Genomic DNA, 23,323 nt, shown 5'->3' with positions numbered 1-23,323 from the left:
CTGGGACCTCACTACCCATACAGTTTAGGGAGCTGGCCAGGGTCTGCATCTGAGATGTAATGACTTCAAATCTAGAGGTTTAAACCATTGTGAATTATACTGGACCATCTGAATTGGTTTAGAACAAAGCAATCTGGCAGACCCTTTTCCAACTCTATATTCCAAGAGATGTGTTTTGAGCTTTTTTGTTTTCCACATTTTCTGATACATTATCATTTGAAGTAGATGACTGGGTCAGACTAGATGGATTCAGAACTTATTATAAAGGTCACGGAAGACAGAGTTTCAGCATTATAAAACTCACAAATAAGGATGTCTCTTCTATATACAAAAATATTTTCCAGAGAGGATATATGTGAGCATTATTAGACATATAAAGCTATTAAATCATATGTCAAAAAATGACTACTCTGAGTGTGCCACCAGTAGACTGAAATTTAACTGAGAAATTACTTTGGCAGAATGTGATTCTTTCTTCCCAGAGTGCTGGGTGTGGTGACTTGGATACATGGACAACCATGTAGCTACTGGATAAATGGTATCTGCACCACCCACCATGCCTTTCTCCACCTCCCAAAGGTGGATACACCAGATGTGGCTCCACACTTGGTCTCAGAACACTGTGGTCATTCTGAAACTGGACTCGCTTCTGACCCACACTCCCTTTTCCTGACGTCTCATTTCCAAGTACGATGTCGTCAATTGTAAACTGGATGGACAGGCTCCCACCTGGCCTTAGGAGCCTGTGTGGGCCAGTCAGAGAAGGCCTCTTGCAAGAGGCTTATTTGAAAAGAAGTGTATATATGCACAGAGAGAGGTCAGACACACTGCATTTCTATGGACATCATCGTTATGCAGAAACATAGCAGAATCTGTTTGATAATAAAGTGGTTTGTTGAGATTTAGGATTTTATTATTATCTTTAGAAAAAAGAGAAAATTTACAAGATGCAAAGGTCTCACACAATACATTATCACTGATGACTGCTCTCTTGACACTTCAACAAGGGCCCTGGCTTATGAATCAGCAATAAAAAGAACATGGACAGTGTGAGTGTGTTGGAGAACCCCCGCCATGGACACGCAGAATACACCACAGTGGACTTGATGACAAATGACGCTAGGCCAGCCTGTTCCAAAAGCAAGCCAAGATGTGGCAGAAACCAACAAAGCCTTTCTGTGGGGGCACAAGCTCATGCCTTCCACCACGTGCGCACCCACCCCCCGAGCCACCGGCAGTGCCCACTGCCTCATTCCACACAGCAACAACAGAAAATGACAAAACGGTCCTTTGGTGTTTTTTGCAGAGCCATTCAGGTTCCCAACTTCTTATTTCTGTCTTCCTCTTCATGTTTCAGTTCCAAATTCTTAAAGTAGTGTAGGTGCTTAGCATCTTGAATTTTTCAGGGTCCAGTTCTGCCCAATGATAACACACTAAAAAGACCAAAGAAAACATGTTATTAAGAAGGATCCCAATATTTGCCTTCAGATTCTATTAGCATAAGCATGTAAGAGTAACAAAGTAGCTGAAGATATGTTTTCAAGCTCATACAGCAACACCAGCATCAGTGTATCACTTCACTGTAAAACCTGCCGTGTTGCCATGTATAAACCCCAATATCTTCTCCTCAAAGAGTCTCCAGTTCATTACAGCTCCATTCTTAGTGCAAAAGACACCAAGCCAAGTATCTGAAAACACTTCTAAATGGCTTTTGCATCAAAGAGAAGTCACCAGGCAAATTAGAAAATATTTTGAAGTAAATGAAAACACAACATATCATAATTTGTGATATTCACCTAAGGCAGGGCTTAGAGGGAAATTCACAGCATTAAATACTTTGTGTATATGATTTGTGTATATGGTTCAATATACACAAATCAATCAATGCCGAGATCTGTGATGCACGCACTTGTCATCCAAGAGTTAAACTAAATCTAAAGCCTAACAGAGGAGTTTCTTTTTTTTTTTTTTTTTTTTTTTTTTATTATACTTTAAGTTCTAGGGTACATGTACATAACGTGCAGGTTTGTCACATATGTATACTTGTGCCATGTTGGTGTGCTGCACCCATCAACTCGTCAGCACCCATCAACTCGTCATTTACATCAGGTATAACTCCCCATGCAATCCCTCCCCACTTCCCCCTCCCCATGATAGGCCCCTGTGTGTGATGTTCCCCTTCCCGAGTCCAAGTGATCTCATTGTTCAGTTCCCACCTATGAGTGAGAACATGTGGTGCTTGGTTTTCTGTTCTTGTGATAGTTTGCTAAGAATGATGGTTTCCAGCTGCATCCATGTCCCTACAAAGGACAAAAACTCCTCATCCTTTTTTATGGCTGCATAGTATTCCATGGTGTATATGTGCCACATTTTCTTAATCCAGTCTGTCACTGATGGACATTTGGGTTGATTCCAAGTCTTTGCTATTGTGAATAGTGCCGCAATAAACATACATGTGCATGTGTCTTTATAGCAGCATGATTTATAATCCTTTGGGTATATACCCAGTAATGGGATGGCTGGGTCATATGGTACATCTAGTTCTAGATCCTTGAGGAATCACCATACTGTTTTCCATAATGGTTGAACTTGTTTACAATCCCACCAACAGTGTAAAAGTGTTCCTATTTCTCCACATCCTCTCCAGCACCTGTTGTTTCCTGACTTTTTAATGATCGCCATTCTAACTGGTGTGAGATGGTATCTCATTGTGGTTTTGATTTGCATTTCTCTGATGGCCAGTGATGATGAGCATTTTTTCATGTGTCTGTTGGCTGTATGAATGTCTTCTTTTGAGAAATGTCTGTTCATATCCTTTGCCCACTTTTTGATGGGGTTGTTTGTTTTTTTCTTGTAAATTTGTTTGAGTTCTTTGTAGGTTCTGGATATTAGCCCTTTGTCAGATGAGTAGATTGCAAAAATTTTCTCCCATTCTGTAGGTTGCCTGTTCACTCTGATGGTAGTTTCTTTTGCTGTGCAGAAGCTCTTTAGTTTAATGAGATCCCATTTGTCAATTTTGGCTTTTGTTGCCATTGCTTTTGGTGTTTTAGACATGAAGTCTTTGCCCATGCCTATGTCCTGAATGGTATTACCTAGGTTTTCCTCTAGGGTTTTTATGGTATTAGGTCTAACATTTAAGTCTCTAATCCATCTTGAATTAATTTTCATATAAGGAGTAAGGAAAGGATCCAGTTTCAGCTTTCTACTTATGGCTAGCCAATTTTCCCAGCACCATTTATTAAATAGGGAATCTTTTCCCCATTTCTTGTTTCTCTCAGGTTTGTCAAACATCAGATGGCTGTAGATGTGTGGTATTATTTCTGAGGACTCTGTTCTGTTCCATTGGTCTATAACTCTGTTTTGGTACCAGTACCATGCTGTTTTGGTTACTGTAGCCTTGTAGTATAGTTTGAAGTCAGGTAGCGTGATGCCTCCAGCTTTGTTCTTTTGACTTAGGATTGTCTTGGAGATGCGGGCTCTTTTTTGGTTCCATATGAACTTTAAAGCAGTTTTTTCCAATTCTGTGAAGAAGCTCATTGGTAGCTTGATGGGGATGGCATTGAATCTATAAATTACCTTGGGCAGTATGGCCATTTTCACGATATTGATTCTTCCTATCCATGAGCATGGTATGTTCTTCCATTTGTTTGTGTCCTCTTTAACAGAGGAGTTTCTATTCCCTCCGATCTAGATTCTAATTGGATGGACTTCAGTAAAAGCAAAAGATTTCAATAACAGTTGGTATGCCATGGCAATGCCATTTCCATGGATGTGCTTCCTGATACACTCAGCGTAGGCCACCTTCTTAAGAAAGGGTTGTATCACAAGCAGATGCTTCCATAGACTAACAGCCCTCATTCCCCTCCGCAGCTGGATAGCGAAGTCCCTGAGCATGACATGAGAAAGGCAAGCTGGAACCACAGCCAGCCCACGCTCTGCAGCTCCGTCTGCCACCATGTCCCCAAGGCCTACCCTCGTACCCCCAAACCCACCTGTAAGAGTCCTGCACACCTTCCTAAGAGCTTTCTAAAAGACAACCAGTGGGTGGAGAACAGACAACATCATTCCTGGGGACCATATTACTTTCAGTTTTTAGTTATTAGAAACAACTCATTTATTATTATATTATGTGGATGATGTTAACCCAAATTAAGGACCTGGGGACTATTCATACTTCTTTCCCTACCTTCAATACCAATAACTGAAATTATGGAATTGTTCCCCACATTGACCTTTGAGAAACTTCATCTTCTTGGCACAGATTAAAATCTTTGTTTTTGAACTTAAGATGAGCTCTGGGATCCTGGATGAATGTATTTTTCTTTTACATTTACTTTAATTAAATATTCTACAATATTCTACATTTTTAATGCATTGTGATAATAAATTTAGTCTTCAAATATTTGATGTGCAGATGGAAAATTATAAAGCTCACAGTAAAAGAATGACCTAGAGAAATGTTCAAGATATTCTGTTAAATGATAAAAGCAATTGCAACTTTGTAAAGTTAGAGAAACAGATGTAGAATTATCTGTTTAGAAAAACTGTTCCAAAGCATTATGTTAATAATAATTATCATAGAATGATAAGGTGGCAGATGATTTTTATTTTCTTCTTCGGGTATTTCGGCATTTTTGATACTTTCTATGAGTGAGCGTTAACTTTGTAACAAAAAAATGGCTTTCAAAAGAAATTTTATATGATAAAGATGATTTAGGAATTTCTATTCCCTACTAGAGAAACACAGAACTGGAAGGGATCCTGAGTTTTGGCCAATGGATTCTCAAAGGTTTTAGGTAAACTTCCTAGGCATAAGAACTTTAGAAAGCATCTAAACTGAAGGACAAACCATTAGGTATACCTTTAGAATTAACTGTGCTACTACCAGGAACACGAATGGGCTGGCCTAATCATAAGATCAGTGTTAGTACCATGAGTGATTTGTAAACTACATACAAGAGATTTTTGGCCAGCAGTGGACACTGTTCCAACCGAAAGCCACTGCCCACTACAATACATGGATTGGTCAATAGACATTGCTCTCTATTTCTAGTCTCACTTGCTAAAAATGTCTCTTCCTATTTTCTTGAACTATAGAATAACCCAGGAGCCAGGGTGCTGGCCACCAACCGGGATTAGCTGGAGACCATGCAGCTCACACAGCTGGAAGCATGAATGAAGAAGGTGGGAGTGAGCTATGTGTGAGGTCCATCTGCCAAATTAGAGGTGCTGAGCACAAGTCCTGTTCAAGCTAAACACATGGTTCTCCAGAAAAGGGTGGACCACTGAGGCTTGAAATTCAGAAACCCTGGATAAGGGGTAATGTGCCTCCCTCTAAGAGCTACTGAAGGGATGATGTCTATTTCCAAATGCATGTACGTCACATGAGCACTGAGGACAGACATGACCCGGAGGCTGGGGACACCTGACAGGCAGTAATAAGAGGTGCCTAATAACTGAGCACCACAATTTCATAGTCTTATGAAAGAAGCTAGGGGAACCACCAGTTTCTTCCACCTGCTGTAGTTCTCTTCTACTGTCGTCAACCACCAGGGACAGTGCGGAACATCTCCAGTGAGGACAGCCCAGGACCAGAAGAAAGGAATCCCTTCACAGCCCATGTAAACACTAAATCCCTCAAAGACTTCCAACTGACCCACTTCTGGCTTCAGACCATTTAAGCAACCACAGGATGCAAGTGCTAGATTTAGAACACACACATGCCATAGATCTGTTCTCCAAATCACTGTTAAAAGAATAAAGATTTTTTTTACCTATTTATTTCAGGTCTTAGCTGGTAATCGCGTCTGAATTCATTTACCTAGAAAAGTAAGGCTGTTCTATGCAAAAACATGAGAGTTGCTGGGAAGTTATCAATGCAGGCTTCACTCTGACCTTCTAGCACTGTTAGATTCCAGCAAGCTCCCTCCACTGAACTGTCAAAGCAGAGAATCTCTTCCTTTGCTTGAGAGCTGATGGTCCTGACTACACAGATGAGAACATGAAAAGAATCATTCCTAATTATGAATAGAAAGCTTAACGCAATGCAATAAAACAAGCATGGGGAAAAATTCACGTCACCTGAAAGTGGTAGGAACAAACTCTGATAGCAATTGGCTTTTATTTTTTGGCTCTAACTTATTCTCCCATCTATTATTTCCCATGTATATTGTATGAGTGTATATATATATATATCTCAAAGTCTTCTTTTTTTTTTTTTTTTTTTTTTTTTTGAGCCAGAGTCTCTCTTCATTGCCCAGGCTGGAGTGCAGTGGCGCCATCTCAGTTCACTACAACCTCTACCTCCTGGGTTTCAGCAATTCTCCTGTCTCAGCCTCCTGAGTAGCTGGGATTACAGGTGTGCACAACCACACCTGGTTAGTTTTTGTATTTTTCATAGAGATGGGGTTTCACCATGTTGGGCAGGCTGATCTTCAACTCCTGACCTCAGGTGATCCACCCACCTTGGCCTCCCAAAGTGCTGGGATAACAGGCATGAGCCACCACACCTGGCCAATGTCAGTCTTCTAGTACAGAAAGTGGTTCAGATGATAGCGGTTCAAAATCATAACTTGATCCCTATAGGTTGGTGCTGTTTAGTTGAATTTTCTGCAATGATAGAACAGCAGCCACTAGCTGTGTATAGCTAGTAAGCACTTGAAATATGGCTACTGTGACTGAGAACGTGAATTTTAAATTTTATTTAATTTTAATTTACATCTAAATAGCCACATGCAGCTAGTAGCTACTGTATTAGGGCACACTCTAAATTATTTGTAAGCCTAGCTCTGCACCTTAGCAATAGACAGAATCACTAATCATGGCCAGCTTCTTGCCAACTTATTTTCTAATAAATAATGGAGGTGGAAGCCTGTGCACAGAGAAAATCCAGTCCCACTACTGGTAAAGTAACATAACATGCCTACTCTGCATCAGTGAGGAAGCAAACCAACCTCATGGATAGCAAAAATCCAGAATGACACTTAAGGTTGGAACAGTAATCTCCAGGTAAGAAGAAAAAGAATGGGGCAGACAAAAATATTTGAAGAGATATTACTTAAAATTTCCCAAATGTATTGAAAGGCATAAAGTTACAGATTCAAAGTCAGTGGACCCAAAAAGATCCCCAGAATCAGACTGGGGCTATGCCACAGATGTTGGAATTACAAGACAGGGAACTTTTTAAAACTATGATTAATATGTTAAGGGCTCTAATGGAAAAGTAAACAACATGCAAGAACAGATGGGTAATGTAAGCAGAGAGATGGAAATTCCAAGAAAGAAACAAAGGGAAATAATAGAAATCAGAAACATTAACAGAAATGAAGAATGACTTTGATGGGCTCATGAATAAATTGGACACAGCCAAGGAAGAATCAGTGAGCTCGAAGACAGTCATTACAAACTTTCCTAACCAAAAATAAAGAGGAAAAGAATGGGAAAAAAAGAACAGACTATCCAAGACTGTGGAGCAATTGCAAAAGATGTGCCATGTATGTAACTGCAATACCAAAATGAGAAGAGAGAACAAAGAGGAAATTGTGGAAGAAGCTAGGGGTATTGAAGTATTAATGGCCGAGAACTTTCCAAACTTAATGACAGACATTAAATCACAGATCCAAGAAACTCAGAAAATATCAAGCAAGAACCACACCTAGGCATGTCATATCCAAACTACAGAAAATCAAAGACAAAATTTTGAAGAAGCTGGTGGGGTGAGGAGAACTCACCTTACCTACAGAGCAATAAGAATGAGAATTACAGGGGACCTCTCATAAGAAACTGTGAACAAGGAGACAGAGGAATAAAAATTTAAATATTGAAAATGTTTAAATATTTCTTTCTCTCTCATGCCTTGGAAACTCAAAGCTGCTCCTCTAGGGCTGTGAGCCTCCTAGGGCTCTTTCTGTTTTTAAAGAAAGGCAAAAAAAAAAAAAAAAAAAAAAAGTCTAGAAGTCTATACCAGCAAAATTATCCTTCAAAAACAAAGGAAAGGTTGGCCATGGGGGCTCACTCCTGTAATCCCAGCACTTTGGGAGGCTGAGGTGGGTGGATCACTTGAGGCCAGCAGTTCGAAAGCAACCTGGCCAACATGGCAAAACCCCATCTATACAAAAAGTACAAAACATTAGCCGGGCGTGGCGGTGCATGCTTTTAATCTCAGCTACTCAGGAGACTGAGGCACAAAAATCGCTTGAACCTGGGAGGTGGAGGATGCAGTGAGCAGGGATTGCACCACTGCACTCCCGCCTGGATGACAGAGTGAATGAGACTCCATCTCAAAAAAAAAAAACTATTTAAGGTAATGACAGTGACAATGTATTGAGTGAGTATTGCATATGTTAAGTGAAATGAATGATAGCAATGTCACTGGGAATAAGTACACTGTTGTTATAAGGTGCCTGTTACAGGTGAAGTGGTAGAGTGTCATTCAAGGTGGACTTAGACTAGTTAAAAATGTATACTGTAAACTCCAGGGCAACCACTAAAAAAAAAAAAAATTGGTTTAAGTTTAAAAAAGATAAAAACACTACCCAGAGACACAGCTAGTTTTATACCATGAAATACCAGCACACGGACGTGAGAATGTGGTATGAATGCTGATACAGGGAAGCAAAGTGAAGCTCGGAGAATGAAAGGAGTCCTACCTTATATGGCGAAAAGAACAGTGAAAAGGGATTGAATACCTTTCAACAGAAACACACACACACACACACACACTCTCACACACACACACACACTCAGCTGCTCTAGCTCATTAGGAAGAAGTGTGTTCAGCAAGGACATATCTTACTATTCAGACAAAGGTCACACTGAAAAAGCAAACACATGGCAGCTTCCAAAACACTTTCTTGTTTGGTTTCAAGTGTGTTGCCATTTGAAGACAGAAATGTGGGGTGCCGGTCAGGAGCACGCTCCTCTCGTACCCTAATTACAGCAGCTAAGTCAATACTCAAATGGGGCAATCCTTGACCCTGCAATCAAATCAGAAACCACATTCTTTTAGTGAGAGGTGGCCCTAGCGCCTTTAGTGGTGGCCAGAAAGGAGAAATAATAGAGCTGCATCCTCATAGAAAACCTCGAATCCTCCCAGCAAGGTGAGAGAGCCTGAAGGATTGAGACAGAGGACAAAAACACAAGTTAATTTTAGCAGTTTCATGTCCACTTGGTAAAATAAGAAGCAACATTTGCAATGTAATAGAGAAATGTCAATGCTCTGGAAATGTCCTCTGAACCATGAAGGGTTTTGAATCATTTTCAAAGAAAAATATGCCCAAGATCATGCAGTTTCTCATTCAATTCTCTTTTGCCTTTTCTTTCTCTCTCGTGCCTTGGAAACTCAAAGCCGCTCCCCTTAGGGCCTGCCAGATTCCCTAGAGATCTTTCTGTTTTTAAAGAAAAGCAAATGAAAAGTGCTGCTCCCTTCATAGTGAAGGGGTTGCTGTTGTTCTGGGGACCAAAACAAATGCCAGGGTCACCTTCTGTCTGTCACTATTTAATCCAGCTCTCATAGATATCTGAATATTTGGTGGTGATTTTGTGGCCTACTGGGATGACAAATTTCATCAGAAGGGACAACAAAACCCATGGGCAACAAAAAACCCCAAATACATCATTGGAATACCAGTTGTCACTTGGTTCTGGTCCCATTTAGGGTCTTCAAATCCAGGAATATGGCTAAATTCTCGGAAGCAGGAGCACCCAGCCCCGCTCTGGTCCTCTGCTAGTTGTGGGCGGCTCTGAAGGACTCCTCCCTGCCTGGACATCTGTCCACGCCTGACATTGTCACTGCTGACTCTGATGTAAAGAAGTACAACTGGATGCCTATGGTAAACTGTCAATAAATGGTTTTCCTTGTGCATTTTGTCCAAAACACAGACAGTACCATATACACTGGTATAAACAAAACGTGGCCTCTGTCTTTTCATGGGCCAGTCTAAACTTGTTCATGAGCCTCCATGCGCTGAGTAGCAATAGGGGGGTTCCTGAGCATAGAGACTCCATCTCACCTTAATGTCAACAGTACTCTGGGTCCACAGTGTCTTCCATGGCAGGGTGGCTGGTGCGGCTTGGCACCTGGGCCCTGGCACTGCACCACTGAGGGATGGCGGGCTACTTGAAGTTTGGTGTCTCTTGCTCAGGGACCCAGGGCCCTCTCTGGCTGACCTGGCCTCGTCTCAGTTCTCACCAGCATGTTTCACTTAGTCTCAGGTCTCATTAATGACAGACCCCTGCAAGTCTCATCCAGGAGGTCAGTGGAGGTCACAGCTGAGACCTGGAGGGACTGTCAGGGCTATGAAGAGCTGAGACCATGACCCCCGACCTCCTGATGAAGCTGCCCCCTCATGGCCTCTGCAGCAGGCTTACCTCACCACTTCTACCCAGGACCCACAGTCAGCCACAGACCCAACAAGGCTTTCCTCCACACCCTCCACCAGGCAGAGGTGTGGAGCCTTCCCCACCCCACAGCGACGCTGGGCAGCACTCTCACAGGCCCCGAGGCCTGACGGTGTCTTGCCACCTCACTGAGTTGCAGCTGCTTCCTGGAGCCCTGGAGCCACCTGCACTGCTCTCCCTCCAGAATCCCCTTCACGGCTTCCAGGTTTCCTGCAACCCAACCCCCATTCCTCCACTCCAAGGATCCCAGCCTGGAGCACAGCCAGAACATGCCAGGGGCCTCCAGCTTCTCCATCTGTCCCTCTGCTGCTTCTCACTGAGTCTCCTAACCTGAAGGCTGAGGCCAGCCAGGAACTTCCCTCCATTGCCCTCTTCCTCCCCTTTTGCCTGCCTCTTCCCAAGTTCATGGCATGGCTGCAGTGAATTTGACTTATAGGGAAGGAAGGGGAAGGAAAAACACAACTGCCTGCTCCTTTCCAAACACTGCCCGTGGGGTCTGCTCCCCCTGCTGCCTCCCCTCTGTGGCTGGCCCTGTTTGGCTGATTCACAATAGCACCACTGACCCCAAGTTCTATCCTACCCAATCTGCACTACCCTGAGAAGGAAATAAGTTTTTAAAATGTCATTAACGTGAGAGAAGCAAGAAGTAGATACCTACAAGTCCACGAGAATTTCCCTCATAAACTTAGATGTTGGGAAAAATGTGCAATGTTCACGCCCTCCTCCTGCCCTTCTTTTTATGTGCTCAGTTTTCCTTCTATGAGCATGTTCTCCTCTACGTTCTGTGACACACGCAGTCACTGTCCCCTCCTCTGCCCAGGAGACCCTCGGGTGTTTTTGTTGCCCACAGAATTAGCAAAATTACTCCCAGGCTACTCAGGGTCCATAGAACACTAACATCCATGGTGTATTCTCTACAGGAATTACTCTAAGGCCAAATCTAATGCAAATAGAAGTCTTTAAGTTGTTATGTTTTACAAGAATTTTAAAAGTAACAAAACCCTATACCCCTTCAGAGATTAAACCAAAGATTTTCAAAGCGCTGATCAGATATAAAGCAAAAATCAAGACATTAAATTTATAAAATGTATTGAGTTAATAATACAACCCAGGAAGGAATCAGTTAGGTGGTATTCGATCTTTAAGCTGTTTTGAAAATACAAACCTCCAAGGCACCTGTGAATTTGCGTGTGTGTGTGTGTGTGTGTGTGAGCGCCAGTGTGTTTAGCTTGGTAATCTGGGTCTGGTTGCTGGGAGAAAGGGGCTCGTATGTTTCTCCCTCTCCCATTCATTAAGCTCATGATGGGAGTCTAAACATTCTAGTTGTTTGTTTGTTTTGTTTTGTTTGTTTGTTTCTGAGACAGAGTCTTGCTCTGTCATCAGGCTGGAGTGCCGTGGCGCAATCTCGGCTCACTGCAACCTCCACCTCTCAGGTTCAAGCGATTCTCCTGCCTCAGCCTCCTGAGTAGCTGGAACTACAGGCGCGTGCCACCATGCCCAGCTAATTTGTATGTGTGTGTGTGTATTTTTTGTAGAGACAGTGTTTCATCATATTGGCCAGATGGTCTCGATCTCCTGACCTCGTGATCCGCCCGCCTTGGCCTCCCAAAGTGCTGAGATTACAGGCGTGAGCCACCATGCTCAGCCCAAGTTGTTTTGAACCTGTTGTTAAGGTCCCAATTCACTGCACGAAAGGCACAGTCTTCAACAGAACTGGAAGGAGAGGCATGGGCCATGCCTGAGCATTAAGGCTGAGAAGCTGTCCTGAGCCCCAGGAGTGGAAACTGGAGTGCCCAATCTGTTTTGCTTCTGGACCAAGTAACTACTAAAACTTGGCCTAACCAATGTCAATCCCTGCACCTTTCATTCAAGGGACACGAGCAGTGCAGGGACGCTCTCTCTGTCATGCTCCTCTGTGAGCCAGGGAAGCCTGAGAAAACACAGAGACATGGCGGGGAGGGAACGCGCCTGCTCCCACCCTGCCCGGGCTGCTGGGGCCAGTTCCAGGCACCATGACTTCCACCTGCCTGCCTTCCACAAAGCACTGCTGAGGGAGATGAGTTTTCCTCCAATAGGAGAAAAACCATAGAACTTATTCACTGTCACCCAAAAGTCAGCAGGATGGAGATAAGACCTCGATGAGTTTCTGAATTACTGCTCGACCCACTTAACTAGCACAACTGAAAAAGTATCTTAAAGGGCCACTCTGTGCTCTGTCTTCACTCAGCACATTTCACCTCTTTGGATTAAGGATTCCTGGACAGATTATAAATCAGAAGCACTAGCAATATTTGTGATGCCAAAACTGACCACTAACTTCAAGCAAATTATCATGAAGTTTTGGAGGGGTGGGAGTGGAAGTTTTATGTGACGTCCCTTCCCTCTGAAGCACGCTTCAGTGTCCCATGCATACATACATGAGATACATAAGCCCAGGCTGGTCACCACAGTGCTGTTGTCTCCCTGCACAACACTGGCAGGAAAACACAGTGATGAGGGAACAGTCAAGAGGACAACAGGACTCGCTGGCCAGCCCCTCCCCTAAAACCATCTATGAACCAACAATCCACCCTTCCCGAGCTCTCCATTCTGTTCCTCTCGTCTGCGTATCTATTTGGGAGCCGGTGCCACTGTGCCCAACTATTACTAACGAATCTTTTTAAACATTTTTTTTAAGAGGCAGGGTCTCACTCTGTCACCCAGGCTGGAGTGCAGTGCTTCAATCACGGCTCACTGCAGCCTCCAACTCCCGAACTCAAGCAATCCTCCCACCTCAGCTTCCCGATTAGCTAGGATGACAGGCAAGCGCCACCATGCTCAGCTAATTTTTTTTTTTTTTTTTTTTTTTTTTTTGTAGAGATGGGGGTCTCACCATGTTGCCCAGGCTAGTCTCAAACTCTTGGGCTCAAGTGATCCTTTCGCTTCAGCCTCCCAAAGCGCTAGGATTACAGGCGTGAGCCACCACACCTGGCCTAATATATCTCACTTCCTGGTATTGTGGATCCTAAAAGCCATTTCATAGGTACCCTTCTGACCCTTGCTCTCTTTCAGAAGAGAAAAAGAAGGCTGAAGACTACCTTCTGGATGTTCTTCTATCACAATTTGGTGTCTCCTGGGTGAATCCTGTCTCCTAGCTTGGTTTTAACCACAGCCTGTGAGCTGAAGGCTCCAAACGTATGTCTGAGACCTGGCTCCCCAGCTCTAAAGCCACAGACTCGGCAGACCACTGGCATCACCAGTGGCTGCCAACAGGCACCTTAAACACAACACACCCAAAATAGGTGCCATCAGCAACCCCCGTCTTCCTCCCTCCTCATCCTTCTGGATGTCTCCTCTTCCAATCTAATCAATCTCCAAGTTGAAATGATTCTATTTCGTTTACATCATTCAATCCCACTCTTTCCCCTCTGCTCCTAGTACAATTTCTTCCCTGGACTTGTGCAATCACTTCCTAATAGGCCTATCTGCTTCCAGCCTCACTCCCCAAAGCTGCTAGAGTGCTCTTTATAAACTCTGTGTTTGATGATGTCACTTGCATACTTAAAACCTTTCAGAGGTCCCTCCCACCCCAGGATAAAATCCAAATTCCTCAGGGTTGCATACCAGACGCTATCCAATCCAGACCTCCTATTTCTCTAACTTCAGATATACTCCCTGCCCTGCCACTCCACTTGGCACTCAACACTCCCACCATTCTGCAATTCCTCCATTCCCAAACTCTCCTATCCTTGCCCCCCAACCCCCAGACAGCATTTGCACTGCTCTTCTCTTGGCTCAGGCAGCCCTCCCCTGCCCTTGCCCCTCATCTCCCTCCCCACTGCCACTTGTCCTTCCAGGCCCGGTCCCAGGCCTCTGAGGGGCCTCCCCTGACCTCCCATCTCCACCCCACACTGGTTCACACTCCTGCCACATGCACCGTGCTGCAGCGTAACTGTTCCTATGCTTCTCCCTGGGCCTGTGGCCTCCCTATGACAGGTCCTGGGTCCCTCAAATCTGTGCCCAGTATTTGGTCCAGTGCCTGGCAAAATAAACAGTTTCTCCCTGGGGGAAGGAACTAGGCACAGTGCCATCAGATGGCTGCATCACATTTTCAAGGCCTCTGATGTTCAGGCAGGGAGGTGGACTCTGTGCTACAGTGAGCCACAGTGATAAGAATAAAATGCCATTTTAGGAAAAGTAAACCGGCAGTGCCACACAGGCACTGTGAAGGATTTTGGAACACAGGGCAGGTGGTGATGAGAGGAGGCTGCTGAGATGGCAGTGCCCTTTGCTGGGGCGGCTAAGAGCAGGAAGGCAGATGCGGGAGCACAGGTGGACTCTGTGCATCTGTGTCTGGATTCTGCATCCACGAGTGCTCTGCACAGGCAATCACAGTAGCAGCTGTGGACTGGCACAGGCACCCAGGGAAGGTGGCACAAACAGGTTCCACCCCCAGGTGGGCACCCCAGGCCTGTGAGTATGCCACCCTCCTGCATCTCAATGAATAAAATACAATCTTATTTGCTAACTGATACGGTTTGGCTGTCCCCACCCAAATCTCATCTTGAATTGTAGCTCCCATAATTCCCATGTGGAAACACACACGTGGAAATTATGGGAGCTACAATTCAAGATGAGGGAGCTGGTGGGAGGTAACTGAATCATGGGGGCAGTTTCCCCCATACTGTTCTCTTGGTAGTGAACGAGTCTCACAAGAGCTGATGGTTTTATAAGGGGAAACCCCTTTCACTTGATTCTTTTTTTTTTTTTTTTTTTTTGAGATGGAGTCTTGGTCTGTCACCATGTAAGAATTGCCTTTCACCTTCAAGCATGATTGTGAAGCCTCCCCAGCCACGTGGAACTGTGAATCCATTAAACCTCTTTATCTTTATAAATTAGCCAGTCTCAGGTATGTCTTTATCAGCAGCGTGAATATAGACTAACACACTAACTTTTGTCTCCATCCTAGAAGGCAGCGGATTTAAGGAAGCTATGGATGAACGCCTGTGAAATGAATGAATTCATCCTCAGCAGCTATTCCCTCCTATTCATTGCTGCTTCCCCAAAATGTGGGAAGACGAAGCCAAGCAGGGAAGCTCCTACCTGAATTCTGCCTCCTGAGCTACGGCTCCCGTTCAGAGGACACGTCACCCTCCGCCCCGCTGCTGGCACTGCGGTCTTCTTTTCGGGGAGTGTTTCTTTCCTTGCTTGATTCGGAAGGTCCCTTGGCTCTGGTCTTTTCTTTTCTCTGCTGCTGTTTTTCAAGCTTTGACAGCTGATTAAATAAAAATAAAAAAGAATATTTTTTTTTTTTTTTTTTTTTTTTTTGAGACGGAGTCTCGCTCTGTCACCCAGGCTGGAGTGCAGTGGCCGGATCTCAGCTCACTGCAAGCTCCGCCTCCCGGGTTCACGCCATTCTCCTGCCTCAGCCTCCCGAGTAGCTGGGACTACAGGCGCCCGCCACCTCGCCCAGCTAGTTTTTTGTTGTTTTTTTTTTTAGTAGAGACGGGGTTTCACCGTGTTAGCCAGGATGGTCTTGATCTCCTGACGTCGTGATCCGCCCGTCTCGGCCTCCCAAAGTGCTGGGATTACAGGCTTGAGCCACCGCGAACACAAGCACATGCCTGTGTATCCCACACACCAGTGACTTCCCAGGTGGGAACCATTGAAAAGGGTTTTTCTGATAACCTGGCAGAACACAGTGGTTCAGATATACCAAATTATACACGGAATGTTTCTCCAACAGGCACCCAAGTCACTGAAACAAATCATTAGTAATAGCAGTAATCACTCTCAGACTTTTCCCCGACCATAATTCAACCTGGCATGCAGTATGAGGGAGTGGCCATGCCACAGCCTTCTTCAACAGCCTTAGAAGAGCTCCATACACGAAGGCTCTTCATCTCTTACTTTTGTCTTTGATAGTTTTCTTCTCATCAAGTTATCTTCTACTTGTTGTTTTCTTTTTTCTTTTTCTCTTTTTTTTTTTTTTTTTTTTTTTGAGACACGGTCTCACTCTGTTGCCCAGGCTGAAGTACAGTGGTGCAATCATGGTTCACTGCAGCCTCAACCTCCTGGGTTCAAGTGATCCTCCCACCTCAACCTCCCAAGTATCTGGGACTACAGTGCATGCCAATTTTTCTGTAGAGACGGGGTTTCACCATGTTGCCCAGGCTGTTCTTGAACTCCTGGGCTCAAGCGATCCACCCACCTCGGCCTCCCAAAATGTTGTGATTACAGGTGTGAGCCGCGACACCACACCACTTGTTTTCTAAAGAATGTTCAAAACACGTCACTCTTTGCTGAAGATTACAGAGAAGGCTATGAAACAAAGTGCATTAAGCACACTGAATACCATCTCAGTTTTCAGTTGGTTTGAGACTGAAGCCACACTCGCCTGCAGCCGAGGCACTGAGTGCTCCCAGCAGGCTGTGTGGTGGCAACACTCAGGGACGCTGGCCACCGGAGCCTTCTCAGGCTCCCACCAGGCCAGCAGGGGACACGCCCCTGATGTCTCACTCAAATGGAACCTGGGCCCACTTCTTCCCTGAATAGTTCTTCAAAGAAAGCATCAGCTGGATGGCTGAAAGAAGCTTCCATCATCTAACACTGAGCAGCAGCCTGGCCACTCCAGGAAAGCCTGCTGAGAAACCCAGCAGAGAAGACTGGCCAAGTTTTGAGCCACGGGATTTTCTTAGACCAAAAAACAAAGAGAGAGCAATACCCAGTTTTATCTCCCTCCCAGACCAAGTCTGTGAACTTTTTCTAGTTTACATAAAAAGAAGGAAACTTATTGAAGGGCTGACTTCTCCCTGCTGGTCCCTGCCCCACATCCAAGACACAAAGACAAGTCACTTCCCCCAATCTGCCAGATCATTTCTTCCACTATGAACAGACTTTGAGTTAACCCTTTGAGAGATGAACAACCAACCAGTAGCTCTCAATTGGGTCCAGGAAATCAAATTTATTAATAATTGACTTACAGTAGTGGTCCCCAACCTTTTTGGCACCAGGGACCGGTTTCATAGAACATAATTTTTCCATGAGATGGGGGGACAGAAGAGGGGATGGTTTCAGGATGAAACTGTTCCATCTCAGAGCATCAGGCATTAGTGAGATTCTCATAAGAGGCGTGCAACCTAAATCCCTCACATACACAGTTCACAATGGGGTTCCCGCTCCTATGAGAATCTAATGCCACTGCTGATCTGACAGGAAGTGAAGCTCAGGCGGTAAGGCTCGCTCACAGGCTGCTCACCTCCTGCTGTACGGACTGGTTCCTAACAGGCCATGGGAATTAGTACCGGTCCCTGGCCTGGGGGTTCGGGACCCCTGGCTTATTCTTTCCTACTCCCCATATACCTGAAAAGCTGTAGAAAACAGCTAAGTTTGGTTAATATGCTAATTAGATTTTGTGAATGAAGACATCACTTCACCCTTGACTCAGCAACTATCCTCCCAGAAAACTCCCCTGGATAAATTTCCACTTGTGTGCACAGTGGGGGCTTCTAACAACATGCACTGTGGTGTCATTTGTATTTGCAAAAACCTAGGAACAACCCAAATGTTCATCAACATTAGGAGGACAGATACATGTAATGTGGTCTGGCCCCTAAAGCAATACTGTACAGCAGATCTACATATTTCAAAATAGCCAAGTCTTGGCCAGGGGCGGTGGCTCATGCCTCTAACAGTAGCACTTTGGGAGGCCAAGGTGGGCGACTGCTTGAGCTCAGGAGTTTGAGACCAGCCTGGGCAACATAGAGAGACCCTGTCTCTACAAAAACAAAACAAACAAAAAAAAAGTTAGCCAGGTGTGGTGGTATATGCCTGTAGTCCCAGCTACTGGGGAGGCTGAGATGGGAGGACTGCTTGAGCCCAGGGGGTTGAGGCAGCAGTAAGCTGTGATTGTGCCACTGCACTCCAACCTGGGTAACAGAGGAAGACTGTTTCAAAAAAAATTTTTTTTAATTAAAAAAAAATAGGGAAATCTTGAAAATCATGTTATACAAAACAAATTTAGCTTCAGAAGGCTATATACAGTAGGATTCCACTGACACAAAATAATACTCTATATTGCTAGTGAGCTCCTGCAAATACACTATGGCCTGGAAGAATACACGCCAACTTCAATACACTAGTAAACATGGAGGGGAAAGAGGAGAATGGGATCTTAGTGGAATGAATATATACAGGCTTCAACTGTAACTGTCAACTTTATAAGAACAAAACCAGATCTAGAGCAGAGTTACTAATCAGTGCAGTCCACAAAATGCACGTGACACCTGGACCAGCAACAGTAAGATGTTCGTGTCAGAATGTAAATCAACGCACAGCTTCCTTCACCAGCAAAGTATTGTGAGAGATTTCTTCTCAACTATGAGCTCCGTGGTGTAGCTGACTTCATTCTGGCACAAAATGAAGGTTGCAGTGAGCCAAGATCACGCCACAGCACTCCAGCCTGGGTGACAGTGAGTGTGCATACACATGTACACAAGTATATAAATACTCAAGAACAGGTCCAAGTTAGATGCTGAGAAAGTACAATTCTAGTTTTAAAAAGTAGAGTTTTATTCTTGGTTTCACCTCTCTCAGTTTTGTTCTTTGTTTCACCATGGCCTGGTAACAAACAGTTCACGCAGCAGCACTTTCAGTAGGAATGAATGATCTGGAGAAAAGATGACAAAAAGCTAGCATTTTTAAAATCTGGGAAATGGCCACACAGAGCTGCTTATTATATAGTTCTCTGTAGTATTATTTTTCCATGGACAAATATTTTTCTCTTTACTATTCTGCCACAGGTTAGGAGGAATTTCCTGCATCTAAAATAACAGATTTCTTTCCTTTCATCTCTCTTCTATTGTTAAAATGCTCTTTCTTTGATGAAATGATAAGGACAGTACGCAGGACTCCTTCTGTCTCGTTCCCTTTCTTGCGAACTGATTTTGGATTTTGCAATGTGGATATACCTATTACTACTAAGCTGTACACTTAAAATGGTTAAGATGGTAAGTTTTTGTGTATTTTACTATAATTTTAAAAATTAAGCAATTTTGGAAATCATGAGTCAGCAATCCATGCTAGACTCCCCAATTTCTTTTTGTTTTCTATATTCCTGATTCATAAAATCCAAATATCTGGGAATCGGTGTTCTGCAGTAACTTGTGGTAAGCTGCCTTCTGCTGCCAGCAATTGACATTTTATATTCGCATCCATGTGTTCATACTTGTATGTCATATGTGTGTGTAGATGCATACTCTGATACACACATATATAAATACTCACGAACAGGTCCAACTTAGATGCTGAGAAAGCACAATTTTTAAAAAGCAAGATGCCCTCTCAGTTTTGTTTCTCATCTTCAGAGACAAAAAAGAAAGAAAGAAAATGTAACATGTGAATATCAACAGTCACAAAACTAAATAAACCTCCCTCCTGCTAAGATGTAATCGCGTGCAAGGGCCTTTTTGTGACCCAGCCTGTTCTTCACTTTGTACTCTTTTATGCTATTGAGAACGAGATCCGGGGAGGATGATGGGGACTAACCCCAATTAGCACAGCCTTTTGGAGGTTTCTCAGCTCCTCATGGTGTCATTCGACTCTGTGCTGAGGCAGAGGCACAGACACCACAGATGCAGAAACGTCCATCCGACCTTCCCCTCCAACCCCGCCCCCTCCCACCGACTGCCAGCTTTTAAATCACATGTGATAACTATTTAAATGACAGGCACAACCCACATTTCTGCCAGCGATGTAATGCTGACTCTCTTACAGTATTTATCTTAAAACAACCCAACCACATATGGCTCCACGCCACAAATTCAAGTTCTCTGTGAGAACATTGTGAACTAACCTAATAAATTTAAGCCTTTTCTGGAAAAACTTGGAATCCAATGCAGCCAAAATGTGGAATTTACATCTCAAGGCAAGAAAGCAGCTGGATTTTTTTTTTTTTTTAAGGAAACAGATGAGAAAAAAGAAGAAGAAAAGAAACTGGTACTGCATATGGGTTTCAAGCAAAATGTCAACAGCTTTCAAATTAAGAGGAGATACATGTCAAGGAGAATATAAACCACTACAGGTCTGTGAACATACGATCTACAAACACTGAAATAGAGTACTTCTGGGTTTTCGTTTGTTTGCTTGTTTTCAATCAACTGGTAAGAAGGCCCACATTGTAAGGGACAGACTGTCCAAACCATGCTGGCTTTATCGCCTGAGAGAGAAACCCAGCCTTCTGAAAGCAGCCCTGGACACACAGACACCACCGGGGGCCAGGTGATGGTCCTGTGGTCAGCCTGCACCTCTCACAGTGAAGCTTGGGAACACGGGTGCCAAAAGAGGGGGGACTGGAATATGCAGATCCAGACTCTCCCAACTCATGATTAAATCCACTGAAAACATAAGAGATTTTCCTTTTAATGAAGATGCCCAAGCTCTAATTGCACAATCTAAGAATGAACCAGCTGAATATTAATCTTATAATGCCCGATTTCAGGGCCTGCAAACTTAAATGCCTTGAGAGACCAGCCAGGAAGCAAAATGAGTTAAGTGGCCAAGAGTAAGACAACAGGGCAGGGTGGAGCCTGAGGCCACACTGCAGAGGACAAGCTCCACCTAAGGCCTAAGGCCACACTGCAGAGGACAAGCCTCACCTAAGGTAATTTGCACTTTCTTTTCAAACATGTATCTGGAACATAATGTTGATGGGGTGCATGTGTGTCACCTATTAGGGATTCCCACTTAGCATTTCCACCTATGCGAACTTGTTTACTTTTAACAACCTGATAGCAGTTGAATGATCATCAGTGTCCCACAGAGAAGCCACCACCAGCTGCCTACACTGCAGCTACTCATAACTCATCCTCCCAGCCCCTTCCTCCCTTCCTGCTGGCAGGAGCCTCCTACTTCAGAGGTGGCAATGTCTGGTTCTCCTGTTACATGGCATGTGACACAAACCATAGCCAAGAGGACCTGAGGGGACTGCAGAGGGTCTTCAGAAAAAGGCTTCCCTCCCTAATAAACACAGGTGCAAGGAAACACTGCCTTCTTTCCAATCCTTGGCCACAGTCAGGGGAGGAAACGGAGCTTCGGAATGGTGCAGCTCTCAAAACGAGGAGGGGACATCCAGAGGTGCACAGAAGTCTCTGGAGAGCCCCGGCAGGGTTGAGCCGGCTGAACCAGCTTTCCCATTAGGGGAGACAACCAGGTTCCCTACTGTTTAAGCCACCCTCACGTTATAAGCCACTCTCATGTAGGTTTGTGGCACTTGCAGTTGAAAGCAGAATCTTTCACCACATGCCCATGGACATAAACAAGACAGCGATGCCCAGCAAGGTCATGTAACTTAAGGTTTTGCAGCCTGCTAGTGGCTGAGGGGGACCACACCCAGGCCTCTAGATGCCAAACCCCGCATTCTTACCAGGGAGCAACATGACCTCTCTTGCTTAATCTATTAACTTCACTTAGCAGATAACTTTTGGGCACTGACTATACCTATTCTAGGTGCCAACGACACAACAGAAAACCAAGCAGAGCCCTGCCTTCTTGAGGCTGACTGTCCACTGGAAAAATAATTGGCAATCCCCACTCACATGAAGCCAGGCCTGCTCTAAGCACTTAATGTGTATTAGGGGTAAAGCAGAGGAACCTGGGGGTGCTTCAAGCCCCCACCATTCTGCCCGGAGCATACAACAAGGCAAGCTGTTGCCATCTGTAGCCGCACACTTGTCTTCATGAGTAGAAAGCACACAGGGACTTCAGGGCCATCTCCATTTGCCAAATTAAAGAGAAACTGGTCCTAACCTTGGTCCAGCTCCTCGGTGGTTTAGCAACAAGCTGCTGCTGGACTCAGTTCATCCATCCTTTTCTGTCCTGATGGCTGAAGAAGTCAGAGGATCAAATACAATTACCAGCAACAGTTTAACTCAACCAGTAACAAGGCTGGCTAAGAGCAGAGTGGGGAAGCCTCAGAAGTGACACGAGGCTACTGTTGGCTCTCTGATGTCCCTGGCACTTGGCCTCAGGAAAGGGCCCTGTGTGCCTGTCTAAGTGGCAGTGGGAGAAGCAGATCAGGGCAAGGGAGTGGAGTCTGACCAACCCGGGCCCACCTGCTGACCCAAGGCAGCCCAGGGCAGGGGAAGCCCTGCAAATGGGACATGGACACTCAGGACCAAGCCCTCAGGTGATGGCCTAAGAATGCAGTCAGCATCCGTACATCCTAGTGGCGCCACTGGATGGCCAAAGTATGGGGGGGGGGTCTCCAGGGCAGGCAAGCCCCAACTTTGGGGAGGGCCAACGAAAGCCATGCTGGGAGTGGGAGTCAGGTCCTAGTTGGGGGTGAGAAGGCAGGAGCACTCCAGGGACTGGCATCACCCCGGTGTTTACTCCTCACTCCCAGGCATACTGTGGCAGATGGCACATGGCAGGGCAGCGTGTCTGAGCAGAAAACAACACACAGAGATGACTGAAGACAAAGATGTCAGGGCCACACAGGCAAAGGCAGAAGAACAGAGGCCCAGGTGAGAGTGAAGCAACAGGAGGGAAGGGCTGAGTGAAGGGCACCCTGGGCAGAACTGAAGCATTCTTGTCAGGAGTGGCAGGGGAGTCGAGGCAACACCGGTGAAAATCATCATCAAAGACTTGGGACAGGACAGGCACGGCAAGGCAGCAGGGCAGGCTGGGGCAGAGGCATGTGGCAGGAGCCCGAGCCCCCCATTAACTGAGATGGACACAGTGATGTGGCTCGTGTGCTGTGGCACATGCAGGCCACAGATGAATGACTGAAGAAATGAATGAACAGGACAGGTTTTGTTTGCAAGATCAGGCCAGGCGATAGCCTCAGAGGGCACAGAGGCTCAAGCTTTTATGCCAGTTGAGTAGGAAAACTGAACAGCTCTTCACCAGCACTCAGCAGGCATGGGTGTTGGCAATGGCAGGTGAGGGG

General features: G+C 45.0%; 1 protein-coding gene across 1 annotated transcript in view; it reads right to left on the bottom strand.

The window, feature by feature from the left end:
- Positions 1-891: 891 nt before the first annotated feature.
- Positions 892-23,323, bottom strand: part of DTD1 (D-aminoacyl-tRNA deacylase 1) — a 184,012-nt gene continuing 161,580 nt past the window's right edge. The window contains exons 5-6 of the mRNA XM_007961191.3: positions 15,481-15,652; positions 892-1,433 (exon numbers count right to left, since the gene is read on the bottom strand). Coding sequence (XP_007959382.1) covers positions 15,500-15,652 — 153 coding nt within the window. The 3' untranslated portion in view covers positions 892-1,433; positions 15,481-15,499. The remainder of the gene's footprint in view (positions 1,434-15,480; positions 15,653-23,323) is intronic.

This window comes from Chlorocebus sabaeus, chromosome 2 (assembly GCF_047675955.1).
Source record: "Chlorocebus sabaeus isolate Y175 chromosome 2, mChlSab1.0.hap1, whole genome shotgun sequence".
Lineage (NCBI taxonomy): Eukaryota > Metazoa > Chordata > Mammalia > Primates > Cercopithecidae > Chlorocebus > Chlorocebus sabaeus.
The sequence above is the reverse complement of the archived record's forward strand: the minus strand, read 5'-3'. Positions and strand labels throughout refer to the sequence as shown.